Genomic DNA, 14,152 nt, shown 5'->3' with positions numbered 1-14,152 from the left:
TCTTTATGTGGCAGTAGCACCTCTGTTTTGTCTGAAGTTGCTTACCTGTAGAAGAAGATGATATTTCAGGACTCTCTGCATTGGAACAACAAGTAGATCTCTTAACGTAAATTTCCCATTGTTTGCTCTTTTTGAACATTCCTACAACAAAAGCATAGAATAGAACATATTTTTTTTAATTCTGACAGCATCCATGAACTGTAATGTACAGACCGAAAGCATTTTCCTAGAACTTCCATACACATACAGCAGTATTGTAATAAACTGGGCATTTAAGGAAAACAACTGGTTGAACACTAGGGGGTGCTAGATTTAAAATAATCTTTCCCGTATTAATATCGTGAACCCATTGCAAGTTGTTGATGCCTTTCAACTTTAAGGAAGAAATCGGATGTGAATCGCGGTCTTACTTCCAGTTTGAGTCGTACAGCCTCCTTCTCTTTGCAGATATAATCCAATACAGCAATGGCTATTTCGACGTGACTGCAGTACACTCCATAAATAAGTAGTCTGGCAGACACAACAAAAACACAGAAAACACAAACAGTAACATATTCAGACATAACAGCTACAGGCTTCGTACACATGTCATCTAAGACGATAATGCTTACCTTTCTTTATAAGTTATGAAAATCTGATAGAGGTTCTGTGCGTCTTTGTTGAGAATAGAGTCTTGAATGTCCTGCATTAAGCTTTTGTGCACTTTGACCAGGTCCTATATTACAATAGAAAAGAAAGTGAGGGGGCACTTAAATGGCACGAAAAAACAGTCATGAATATCTGCAACACTCCTTCCATCAGACGAAAGGCCGAATACTTGTCAAATACACCTTAAAAACACTTGAATTAAATAGCATTAGTAGTTAGTAACAATAGATTTTTTTTCTGTCCATGTCAACAGTCTCTCAGCCCCTCTGTCTTATGTGGTACCAAGATCACAGGGTTAAAATCATCAATGGTGTACAATGGTAATGAACAAGATAGCACAGTGTGTCTTTTCAAAATACTGTAACTGTAAACAGTGGGGGTAATCTGTTGCAACATTGAGTACAAACTATATGAAGACCACATTTCTTATGTATGTTGAAACAAAATCACAAAAGGTGGAAAGTCCAGGGCTCAGAAAATAAAATCCTGTCATGTGCTTCTTCCATCCCTGAACTCAACCAGCTGTTTTCACTAATATAAAATCAGAAGCCAGAAGGTAGAACCTATTAATGAGTTCTACAGTAACTTCTCGCTTAAAGATTGTGCTAATTAGCCAATCCAGTGACCAAAATGCCAGGCAGGACATTTACTTTCTGAACCTGGATTTTCCACCTCTGCAAAAACACAATATCACTGCAGCCTCTGTTGGCATTCAGGTGTGAAACAAGTTCCCTCCAGAAGCCTCTTGGCATTGGAGTCTGAAATGAGCACATTCCTACACCTGCTCTCACCAATAAGGTTTACTTACTGAAATGTTGATGAACACTTTCTCTATTTCTCCTGGTGATAAGAACTTCTTGAGAGGAGTCATGAAGTACTGCGAATAAAAAAAGCAGTACAACATGTTTTTAGACAGAGGTCAGGATCAATTTTTATTATTAATTTGACTAACAGTTTTCATTGTTTGCTTTCATAAACACAGTTTGGCTTTAGAAAACAAAGACAAAACCATACCTGGATCAAATACGTAATTGTTTTGGATTCAAATACTTTTCTATGCTTTATTGGGCTTGTCTGGTGTATTAGAACCTATGTAATACTCTCAAAAAGTGCAAACCCAACCTTCTGGTCCTCTTGGATGGCTCACAGAAAACAATTTCAATCCAAAAGTGTTACACATTTGACCCAGGTTTGAAAAGAACATCTGAAGGTTTTCAATGCAATCAAATGCAAGTTAAAATGGCCATAAAAATAGTAAATGTGAAAATTAACGTTCAGCACATTGTCTGCCAAATAGCTGTGACCGAAAAAACTAACTGTCTAGCACTCATGATATACCTCACAACCAATGCTAATGGTGCCACAGCCACAGTGCAACCCTGTACGTGTAACGACAGTCAGCAGTTCGTATCATCTGTGTGCACAGCCGATACAAACACTTGGCTCTTCCGAACAGAGCATGTGGCACCTCCGAGCCTATAATTAAGACAGCATGTCAAATCGGGATAAAAATATAAAACACGAGACTGCAACCCGTCTCTCACCTTTTCTATGGACTCCAGAGTCTCTGTATATTTCTCTTCTGTGAGTTTAATCTCTGCCACACAGCAGCTTCGGATATCAGTTTCCGTCTGCTTCTGCTGTCACCAAAGGAAAACCCCGGCAAATCCATCAAAAGCATGTCACACATAGCAAGAGGTCTTGTTCTGGGGGGAGTCAATCAACCCCACATCTAATATCTGTGTCTGTCTGGGGACCCAGAGTAGTAATGTTTCTAAGATGGACAGTTTCCTCACAATTTAGCCAAAAGTTTGTACTCCTAGAATGCAGAAGGAGGGAGAGAGCGAAAGAGGGAGGGAGAGAGGGAGAGATAGACAGAGAGAGGGCTATGTGTGTGTAACATACCGGTGGGGGTATTGCCTCAGTTCTCATCAGGTCGTCGTAGACTCCGTCATCGTCGTACACACTGTCATACAGCTCCTCCTCGTCATCTACTAGATCTTTACTGTCACGCAGTCGACAGGCAGGAATACCACATCATTATTCTCAAATATATTATTCTAAATAACATTCATCATCATCATTAATATTATAATCATCATCATCATCATCGTCATCATCATCGTTGCAGTTAAGCCCTAGACATAATGGGCCTTTTTCACAGACACAGATTAAGCCGAGTCTTCAACTAAATTCAAGTTATCCATACAAAACTCAATTTCGTCCAGGACTAAGCTAAATCTGCCATGAAACTGGTCCCCATATGTGCTCACAGAATTGTTTAAGACTTTCAAGAGTAATTCAACAAAAGTCTACAAGTTAATATCAATCACATGGAAATGTTAAGTACATTCAAAATGAGCACACAATGAAAAATCCACCAAATTGAATCAAATTTAATATTATTAACAAACATTCCAACAACGGTGTATATTACCCTCATGTTAATTGATATGCTGCTAATACCATGACAACTATTCTTCAACAGCCTTCAGCTCTGGTGGATTTTCAATAAGAGTCTGCCCTCTAATCATCAATCAAGTTGTGGGTCAGATCCTTGCCTAAAGGTGTGTATAGTGGCTATTTTCAAATGTGCAATAAGAAAACTAATGAGCTGCCAATATGGGTTACACAATACGTGGCTAATAGTGAAGCAGGACGTCTTCAGGCTGTTTGCTTTCTATTCTTGATTTGCAGTTAATACTTAGAAATCCATAACTCCCACACACTGGATGCAGCATGAAGCTGGATTAGCTGGTGGCTCAGTAAATTAGGTCAAAGGTCCCTACAAGCGGTGAAGGGTTGTTGTCCATATTATTCAGATTTTCATTTAATATAAAAGTATGTGTTCTGTCTTTGTATGAAAAGGGATGACTCAGTAACCGTGTGAGCCAGATTAATATCTCACAGGCCCTACAGACTTAAGGGCAAAAAGACAGGATGAGAACACATTTTATTTTCTTATCAAATGAGGTGGATGTCCTTGAAACTGGTATACACACATTTGCACAGTCCCGCTGTAAATAATGATTTTTAGTGCGGTGTTGATCTAGCGTGAAGTGTTTTCCTGATCGATTGCCTCTCAATTACAAGGGTGGACTTTTCCTTCTCAACCCAAAGGTGCAAATGTTTAGTTATCAAAGCTTGTGCTACATTATTGTGTTAACCATTACATGTTGTATTACTTTACAGTACTGTGTCCACAGTATGTTTTACATGTTCTTCTTTTCAGTAGAAAGTAAAGCATGTAACCATTGAAAAAAAGTAAATGACAGCATTATTATTTATTTATTTTTTAATTTATTATTATTATATAATAATAAAGTAGTATTATCCAGTCAGTAAATGACTGAGATAACTGGGAGGCTTACTTTATTGAAAGTATTTTTAATTTAAGAGGTATTAGTGTGATTTCACAGCATGTATTTTAATATACTGAAAGCATGTGTGCATTTTGTACTGTATGCTTGGGCAAGTAATTGCACTTAATATGTTTATCTGAACATAGTGAGTGTGTGTGTGTGTGTGTGTGAGTGTGTGTTTAGGTTAATGTGCATGAGCCTATGCATGCGTGTGAATGCATGTGCTACGTACGTATGTGTCTGTGTTTTTATTTACCATATAATATCTGTACCATGTCACTTTGCATGTGTGTGCATGCACATGTCTATAAAAGTGCAAGAGCGTGTGTGTGTGTGTGCATGTATACATATAAATACATCCACTTGTATAAATACATGTACTTGTGCTCTACCTAACCCATGAGATAATGCAGTCTTTCCGGGTGCACGTTCAGAAGTGCCTTGGGTGTTCACACATGGAAACAGAACCATCTATCATTTTGATGTGTCACATGGTGACTATGTTAGCAGATCAGGGAGCTTAAGATGCCAGGCATCTGTCACTGGACCAAAATGGACTGTCAATCACATTTACCTGGGCTCAGCATTCCTCCCTATCCCTCAGACAGCCGTGCATTCACCCCTCAAAGTGTAATTACACTCCAGATGAAGACTTTATAGTGAATCATTTTAATCCATGCCATTATTTCAACCTGTATTCTCGCATAGCAAACAGGTAGAGAAGCATGTTATGCAGCCCTATAAAGTCTGAAAAATGGTTTCTGCAGTCCACTCTGTCCCCACCCCAATTGTGATGTCAGGGTACCCATTTCAAGGTAAGCCATATAGATTTCAATGAAGATGATGATGATATTAATTGATATTGAGTCGGAAAATTGTTGACAACTAATTTGTCTGTTTATTTAAAGGGCTCATTTTCAAAGTAGGAAGGCCAGCTGTTACAGGTCAATATCATATGGAACACTGCCTGCACCTTATTGGTTAGAGAATACTTACATTTACATACATTTTAGTCATTTGGCAGACGCTTTTAATCCAAAGCGATTTACAAGTGCATAGGTTCTTCCACAAGTTAAAGCATCACATCCATAGCTAGTAAAATACATATGAAGTGCTGTTCTAAACTTTATGCAAATGAGATGGACACGCCAAAACGACCCACCCAAAAGCATTTTTTTTTAAACTGTGTCGAAGGTGGAGCTAGGCTGAAACTGTGAGTGCAATTACTCTTTAATTCAAACTAAACCAATGCATGGTCATCATGCTAATGTTGAAAAGTTTGTACCTGCCAGTGAATCAGGAAGACATTCCTTACTTATGCAAAAACATGCGGGTGCTGTAACCCATCAATAAAGCAGCCAGTAAATGTCCTATGTCTTTTGCAGCATGCAGATTTCCATATTGAACCTGTAAACCACAAATAGAACATTCTAGTAGAATGAGGCCAATACGTACTCTATCAAGTCTTCTAGGTCATTGTATATATCTTCATCCCCCAAACTTTCCTCTGTTGGAAATGGCCTGTTGGAAAACATGCAAACAGACAAATCTGAATGTAGGACTTAATTTGCTGAATACCTTCTCAAGCCTGGAAGTCCTGAGGGCTTTGTTGCATGTCTGTTGTACAAAAAAAATAAAAATCGGATCTGAATTCTCCATCCAGTCCTACCTTATATCTGCCTGTTGTGCAAACTCTGTGTGTGAAAGTCTGGATAAGGTGTCCATCACCTAAAACAACAGAGGGAATTTACAAGTCAAGCAGCAATGGTGAGACATTACATTTCCCATCATTTGATTCAGTCACTCACCCTGAATTGTCAGTCATTCCCCATCTAGGAACATTACTGTACATACAAACAAAGCATCATGGTCAACTCCTGAAAACTGTATAAACTGTGAAATTGTGCACCTATCTGGAGTGTAACAGTAATAAAAAATGATACTTATGATTAATAACAATGATTAATATTAGAACAGCTGCACATAGACATAGAGTTTGCAGTTATTCAGTGTGGTTATATGCAGTTGATAGTTGGCTGGTAGTCTAGTGTCTCACAACACAAGGACAAGACTCTTGCGTTTATGTTTTCCCCCAATGTCGTTTGGTTTTAACAGCGATCATATCTCTCTCAGTGTTGTGAACCCAATAAAATTTTCGCTACTCTTCTCTGGAGGAAGTGGTCGTGCACAATCCTGAATGCAGCCCCGCATAACAGGAAGTTTTGCAAGTAAATGTAGGTTCTCAGAAGTAGCGGGAGATGAGAGAGAGATTTGGGCAGCCACTGTGGTTTCCACGCCTCGTCCTGTCAAACACCTGGTTCGGTACCAGTGCATCTGCTCACACAAAGCTAATTGGCTTTTATATGTCAGCTGACTAACAAACAGCATTTCCCACCCTCTGTCGTGTTTTGTTGAAATGTAATTATTATTTCAAAACTTGCTTTTCATAATGTTGTCCATATTTGTAGAAGTCTATACTCTTTCTCAAATCTTCGTTCAATCAGAATGCAATCTGTGCTCATTTCAATCTGTGCTCATTTCACTATGGCAGCTTAGTTTCACCTTACTTGATGGTACTGCCCCTTTCATGGCGGACAGCAAGTCACCGACAGCAAGAGAGCATGTTTGTTCATCACAAAGTTTCCTCAGGCAATAACATCCAATGAAATTTTCATTTCTGTCATTGTTGTATCCTACATTGTATGTCTGCTTTAATATGGGCTGTAAATTAACTTGCATATAACATAACATAAGGTAATGGCAAGAACAGACCATTCAGCCCAGCAATACTCGCCTTTTGCAACAATAAAGACCTGTGGAAAGCGATAATAAATAAAAAATGTGAAACCAATTGGTTGAATGTGACCATATACACTATTTCCGGGAGAACTATGCAGTACATGCAATAACAATAATAAACAAGGAGAAAAAAACTAGAATGTTCCAAGAATGTGTAGCCCCTGCTCAGCAAAACATGTGCAATAATGTATGTAACACAAGAATGCATAAAGATTAAGCACCCTCCGCAAACATACATTTAAATCTGCATGCAGATCTGTGTCTTGAACATGGACAATATGCAGTGCTGGAATTTTCTTCTGAAAAACGGCATTTGATGCAGCCTTGGTCATTCATCATCCACAGCTTGAACTTTGTAAAATATAAACCGCAGGGCTCATGTTTTACGATGCCAGGAAACCCTTCCCCTGATAATACTCCAGGCTCTCTCTGGAGCTTCAGCAAGGCTGATGAATCGGTGCCTATTTCTGACTACAACTGTACGGCACCTGCATTTCCTCAGCTCCTGTGTTCAACGATGCCTTTGTGCGCACACTGTATACGACTCAATGGCAAATCGTAATTTTCCAATTGGAGCTGCCATTTAGAAAACAGCCTCCTGTTTTCCTCATTGGTGCTCTAATATTCTATGCCAAGGCATTGGAAAACAAAACAGAAATGGGCATACTAATTTAATATAATATTCATATAATAATTATATTCAATTACTGTATAAAATGGCTTCAGTGCTCACAGATATAATGCAATTTTTTTATGTTTTTAGTTTGTCATCAAATGTTTTTTGTTTGTCATGTTCAAATGTTCTGTACATTTACATACAGGTTTGAGTTCTTCAAAGCGCAGGTTAACACAGCAGTACAAGTAAATGAAACCTAATTTAGAGAGAGAATGAGAATGTTGCATTTCTTTTCTTCACATAAAATTCACTGCAAACTGCAATCATCCCTCCTCACACCACATTGAGCAGCTTAAATGTATTCTGTGAAGTTTAGCAAAAGTACAGTGGTTTTGTTTTTAAACTAAGCACAATCCTGTAGTATTATTCCATTCCAACAGAAGGACCGTAGCATAGGATTTACCTGTGTAAAACAGTGGACCACTGCAGTTATTCATAGAGGGAGCCTTTCTCTAGCGTACATGGAGTCTGAATTTAGCACAGCACCTTGCTTCTGTGTTCTCTGCATAGTGCCACTGTTTTGTAGCTGGTGGTCTGCAGATGATCTATATTTCTATGTGGTTATGTGCACCACATCATTTGAGTGCCCAATGTTACACAAAGAGAGGAGAGCAGTGATATCTAACTAATCCTCTCAGGTCACACTCACCCAATGCAGCTCTTGATCAACCTCAAGTCCTGCTATCGCAGCAACAGCTCGGAATAAAGGCCTTTATTCCGATACCAACAATGACAAAGTAAATGGCAGGTAATACAAGAATACCAGCAAGCACTCTGGATTCAGCAGAGTCCGTCTGAGTCCTGTTTTGTGAGAACATTGACCTTAAATACAATTAGAATTCTCGATGGTTGGCCTGAGTAACCATTTGATCACCTATTCACCTACTCAACTCTAAATGGTTGGCCTGAGTAACTGTTTGATCACCTATCCATGTATTCTACTGGCTATTGTTGGTTTCAGGAGTTTATTGGTCTCTTCTGCCCAATCACCTATTCAGACGTCAATTACTGTCTCCATTTGGCCACACAGATCCCTTGTAATTGTGATATGATTTACCCGTCAGTTTACGTTTTAATATCTTACACATCAAAGAGAATATTGCAGCAGCCTGAATAAAATATATTTCTTATTGGATTCAGAGGAGCACTGGGTTATGTGCTGTTCACTCAGCAAGACCTTTAGACAATTCCTTTCATTTCACACTTCTATTAATGCTGCAACCGTCATAGGGTACTGATGGTCTGTCTGTGGCAGCCATAGGAACAGAAGAGAGAATATTCCTTACATACTGTTCATACTTCTTAAGAGTAAAGTGTCTTTCAGTCTTTCAAAGCTTCCTGAGATGCACATAGATCAGGAAACTTTAAGCAAAGGTCAGACTGATACAGCCAACTGCTGTACTATGAATTATGTGGAAAACACAATATGCTTTTTTTTGGACTTTTTGAAATCAAAGCATCAAATGAATTACATTTCAGATCTCTCCAAGTGAAAGAGAGATTTTCTACTGCCTGTGGAAAACAGTTCCATTTGTAGCCAACACAGATACTATATGAGTCCACATTTTAACAGTCGTTCCCTGTATTACAATACTCTTACACACCATATCCATGAACACCCTGATGTTAAAAAGTACGTCAGACAGGTACTTCAGTTTTACCACACTACCACAGTTGTAAAACAAAAAAAATCGACATGGTTAAGATGACAGGAATAGGCTATATAAATTCCCGAAAACAGTAATATGGTGTGAAGATCAATGTGGCAATCGGTTCTCGGTTATGCCTCTAGTCAAGGAATTCCTCCAGTGCAACATCCTGCCCAGTAAAATTGGCTTTCGAGCAGCATGGTGCAGGGTTGAGTCTCAAGCCTTGAGCAAGCTGTGCTACCCTTCTCTACTGTATGCGTGGAATGGTAAAACTTCAGCAGCAGTATGAGTAGTGTAGCATTACATACACAAAGAAAGAATATTGTAAGGAGATATAAAAAGCCCTGGCACAGATTAGCAGGAGAGAGCATTCACTGATCATTTGTCACAGGGCCTTACAGTCAATGAGCAAATGCAAGACATGCTATATCAGGTGGGGGATCTGTTCTAGTTTCCTGTGTCTTATCTGCGGCTTCTCGCTAGCACAGGTGGGCCTGTTGCTTTAAATATCTCCCCATTAAAATGTTTTCCATTCTGCAGTAAATAAATAAATAACACATCGTATTTACCGGGCGCCTTTGGTGCACATAACTCTCTCTAAAGGCGCTCTGAAGTGCAGTTATTCACTAGGCACTCAGGAAAACTGTATTGGGGCTATTTATATAGCCTATCCTGTAAAACTGGCAATCCACCAGCACTCCTGAGATCCACTGAGCAGCACAATGGTAAAGGAAATTAGCACTACAGGAGTTTGAAAAATAAAAAAGAACAGAACAGAACATGTACAGCACATACTAATGTGGGTGTCTGGACACTTTATTTAAAATGTTCTGACTTCTTTGCATTTTAGTGTTTCCCATATGAACTATATGATGGTTCAACAGTATTCAGAGATGGTCCCATAGTATCCTGCCAGCAGAACATCCTGATAAATGCAATGGCAGTGGTCAGGATCAAAAGTCCTATCTCTACCATGGGGTAATTAAAAGTTTATTTCAGTCTTTTCAATATCCTCCTTCTGATAATGTAATGTATTTTTTTCTGTATAAATAAATGTGACACTATGTGGCTCACAAGTTGTTTGTAAGAAACTCCTGCTAACAATTACCAAGTGTACTTCTCTGTCAGACCACCAGGGGGTGAAAACTGATTTGCGCCTGGTTAGTTTTGTGTTCCATGAGATGGCTGAATTTCAGACAGGAAAACCAAAATATGTAAACTGAAAAACAAGAAGAATGTAGTCTACTTCAAAAAGTTGATTTGGAGATTGGAGATTGTAACAGGCCTGCAGCACTGCCACTGGAGGAGTGACTAAGACCTTTTTTTGACCCACGGTGTGTGCAGGAAGGGAGAAGCTGTCACTGTTTACTGTGTCCACTCAGTGACCTGCTGGCATGGAAGGAACACACAGCAAGCTGGAGGCAAGAGACCAAAGGGAGAGCCACAAGGCACACACACTTACACAAACACAAACACGCATACACTCACACATGGACACTAATGTATACACATGTGTATACACTCAGTGACCTGCTAGCGTTAAAGGAACACGCAGCAAGCTGGAGGCAAGATACCAAAGGTAAAGCCATGAGGCACACACAAACATACACACTCTCTCTCTCTCTCTCTCTCACACACAAACACACACACACACACAAATGTATACACATGTATATACACTCAGTGACCTGCTGACATGGAAGGAACACACAGCAAGTTGGAGGCAAGAGACCAAAGGGAGAGCCACAAGCCACACACAAACATACACATGCACTCTCTCTCTCTCTCTCACACACACACACACACACACATACACACACAAATGTATACACATGTATATACACTCAGTGACCTGCTGACATGAAAGGAACACACAGCAAGCTGGAGGCAAGAGACCAAAGGGAGAGCCACAAGCCACACACAAATATACACATGCACTCTCTCTCTCTCTCACACACACACACACACACACATACACACACAAATGTATACACATGTACATACACTCAGTGACCTGCTGACATGAAAGGAACACACAGCAAGCTGGAGGCAAGAGACCAAAGTGAGAGCCACAAGGCACACACACACACAAACATACACACTCTCTCTCGCTCTCTCTCTCTCTCTCTCTCTCTCTCACACACACACAAACACACACACACTCACACACTCACACACAAACACACACACGCATACACTCACACACAGACACTAATGTATACACATGTATATACACTCAGTGACCTGCCAGCATTAAAGGAACACGCAGCAGGCTGGAGGCAAGAGACCAAAGGAAGAGCCATGAGGCACACATAAACATACACACGCACTCTCTCTCATGCACACACACACACACACACACACACACATACACACACACTCTCTCTCACGCCCACACAAACAAACTCATACACTCACACATAGACAATAATGTATACACATGTACACTCGCCGAGCACTTTATTAGGTATTTATTAGACTTGTGTTTTAGACTTATTAAGTCTTCTTCTGCTGTAGCCTATCCACTTAGTGGTTTGATGTGCTGTGTGTTCAGAGATGCTCTTCTGCATACCACTGTTATAATGCATGGTTATTTGCATTACTGTCATCTTCCTGTCAGCTTCGACCAGTCTGGCAATTCTCCTCTGACCTCTCTCATTAACAACGCATTTCTGCCTGCAGAACTGCTGCTCACTGCCTGTTTTTAGTTTTTTGCACCATTCTCTGCAAACACTGACTGATCTCAGGAGACTTTTGAGCATGCATACACACGCAAATTCACCTATGCATTTACTGTATACATACATGCATGTCCTCATAGGCAAATAGACACATGCATACATGCATGTACATACAAACTCATGCTTACTTACTTACACATTACAAACACCTTGATAGATGAATATATACATGCACAGTAACAAACACTCAAACTCACACACGCGCACACACACACACACACACACACACACACAAACACCCACGCACACACCTGGGTTCCCACTCCACAGCTAAGCCAGGAAACTCAAAGTGGTTGCCGCATTACACACTTCCTGTCTCTGGCTGCAGCCGACACTTTAAGAGGTAAAATTAGCCTGCAGTAAACCAGCTCTCATCTATTGTTTCACACAGCTCAAACTGGTCCACAAAGGCCTGGTGCTTATCTTCATAACATAGTCCTGCATGCTGGTGTATCTTTCCCCCAACAATAACTCTATTCTATAAGGGCAGCTCCCTGTCTTCTACTGAAAGTAAAGCCACTCGAACTTGAGTTACTGTGTGTTCAGGAGCTTATCATAGACAAGCTTTGTCATGGTAAATTAAAACCAGAGGGAAATACAGTAATCATAGCCTGGTTTTTAAGAGGCTACACAAAAAGTGTGAATAAGAACAATAACGGGAAAAAACAGAGCATCTGACTTGTAAATGTCGAGAGATTAATGCATGGCATTAATCAAATGTAAACCTCATTTTCATAAGCATTAGTCTGTTTCGAGTGCAGGCCGGGCCCTACATTACAGCGTGTCATTTGCTCAATATGTTGAGGACTCCTCAAAGTGGGACACATTTGGCCATGTCTCACCAGGGGTACACTCTCAACAAATAAAGCTACAATGGAGGAATATTTTACTTCTTAGGGAATAAATGTACCATGGAAGCATAATAATGTTCTATTTTGTTTCTAATAAGTGCCTTTTACAAGCAAAAAGGTTATAAATGAATTATGCACTGCTTGCTCGTGGTACAAGTTTACATACCTATAGGGTAGAACCCCAGTGACATGTGTGCATACCATTATACAGTAAAAATCATCAAGATATGAAGCTGCCAGCAATCCTAGAAGAAAGCTTGACCTGATGTAATATAAAATGTAAAAGTGGTTTGATGGTTATATATCTATCCCATCCTTGTGCAGTTAGTCACTGTTGCTCTAGCGGTTCCTGCCCATCTCACAGTATACTGTATACACTGGTCTTTGCTTATCGCTGAGGTTTATAGTGAGTGTTTAATTTAGGTTCACTGACATAGAATGAGTAAACAATGGCAACAGGGCAAAATTTTCCCAGTAGAGACAAAAGATGCATTTTATTAACATTAGGCAAATGTGCTGACAGGAAGGTGACAGTAATGCAAATAACCACACTATACAACAGTGGTATGCAGAAGAGCATCTCTGAACACACAACATATCAAACCTCTAAGTGGATAGGCTACAGCAGCAGAATACCAATAAGTCTATTAAATACCTAATAAAGTGCTCAGTGAGTATATGTGTGAGGTTTTCCACAAAAATACAGTTTAAAATTGTGAAATTGAGTTTTAAGCAATTAACCTCATAATTCCAATAATCAATAATCAAAGCTCATCCCTGCAAAAAAAACACCCCAGCAAAAAAGACACACACACAAACAAATCTTTCCATTTAATTGCATAAGCTTAACTCAGCCTAAGCACAGACACCTATACTATTATAAACCTTCTCTGTTCTGATCTGTTCTGGAGGTGTGATAGTTTCACTATTTGTCATTGTTTTCCATTTTCCACAAGATTACCTCCATTTAACAATGTAAATATAACAAATAAAAATGCATGTCCTTTAGTATAGCCCGTAGGGCCGGGGGAGGGGCAGAGAATGAGGGGGTTAACAGGCGAGGGGTATTGATTATAGACGACCTTGAAAGGTGAAACTGCTGCTGCTATGTGCAAGACAGGACATTCCGCTGGTTAACATTACACATGTAGATGTACACCCCTTTATCAGGTATCTATTAAACTTATTTTTTAGACGTATTGGTTTGACGCATTGTGTGTTCAGTGATGCTCTTCTGCATACCACTGTTGATTATTTTGGTGAACAGGTCTACCTGATAAAGTGGTTGCTGAGTGTAGACACATGCAACCTAATGGTTACTGTACTGTATGTGTACAACAAACTATTACGGAAATCAATATAAACCATGGAGACATGTTTATTTCTGTTTGTTCCCCATTATTACTGCTTAATTATTCTGCTCAAT

At 39.6% G+C, this 14,152-nt stretch overlaps 1 protein-coding gene across 3 annotated transcripts in view; it reads right to left on the bottom strand.

Moving 5' to 3' along the window:
- The window catches only part of vav3b (vav 3 guanine nucleotide exchange factor b), a 60,924-nt gene that overhangs the window by 36,418 nt on the left and 10,354 nt on the right, over positions 1–14,152 (bottom strand). For 2 of the 3 annotated variants that reach the window (XM_061242278.1, XM_061242276.1), the window contains exons 3-10: positions 5,680–5,738; positions 5,466–5,531; positions 2,554–2,653; positions 2,193–2,288; positions 1,457–1,525; positions 612–715; positions 411–510; positions 46–141 (exon numbers count right to left, since the gene is read on the bottom strand). In XM_061242278.1, coding sequence (XP_061098262.1) covers positions 46–141; positions 411–510; positions 612–715; positions 1,457–1,525; positions 2,193–2,288; positions 2,554–2,653; positions 5,466–5,531; positions 5,680–5,738 — 690 coding nt within the window. The remainder of the gene's footprint in view (positions 1–45; positions 142–410; positions 511–611; positions 716–1,456; positions 1,526–2,192; positions 2,289–2,553; positions 2,654–5,465; positions 5,532–5,679; positions 5,739–14,152) is intronic. The other variant, XM_061242277.1, reaches the window with a different exon arrangement.

Source organism: Conger conger, chromosome 5 (genome assembly GCF_963514075.1).
Source record: "Conger conger chromosome 5, fConCon1.1, whole genome shotgun sequence".
NCBI classification, from domain to species: Eukaryota; Metazoa; Chordata; class Actinopteri; order Anguilliformes; family Congridae; genus Conger; species Conger conger.
The sequence above is the reverse complement of the archived record's forward strand: the minus strand, read 5'-3'. Positions and strand labels throughout refer to the sequence as shown.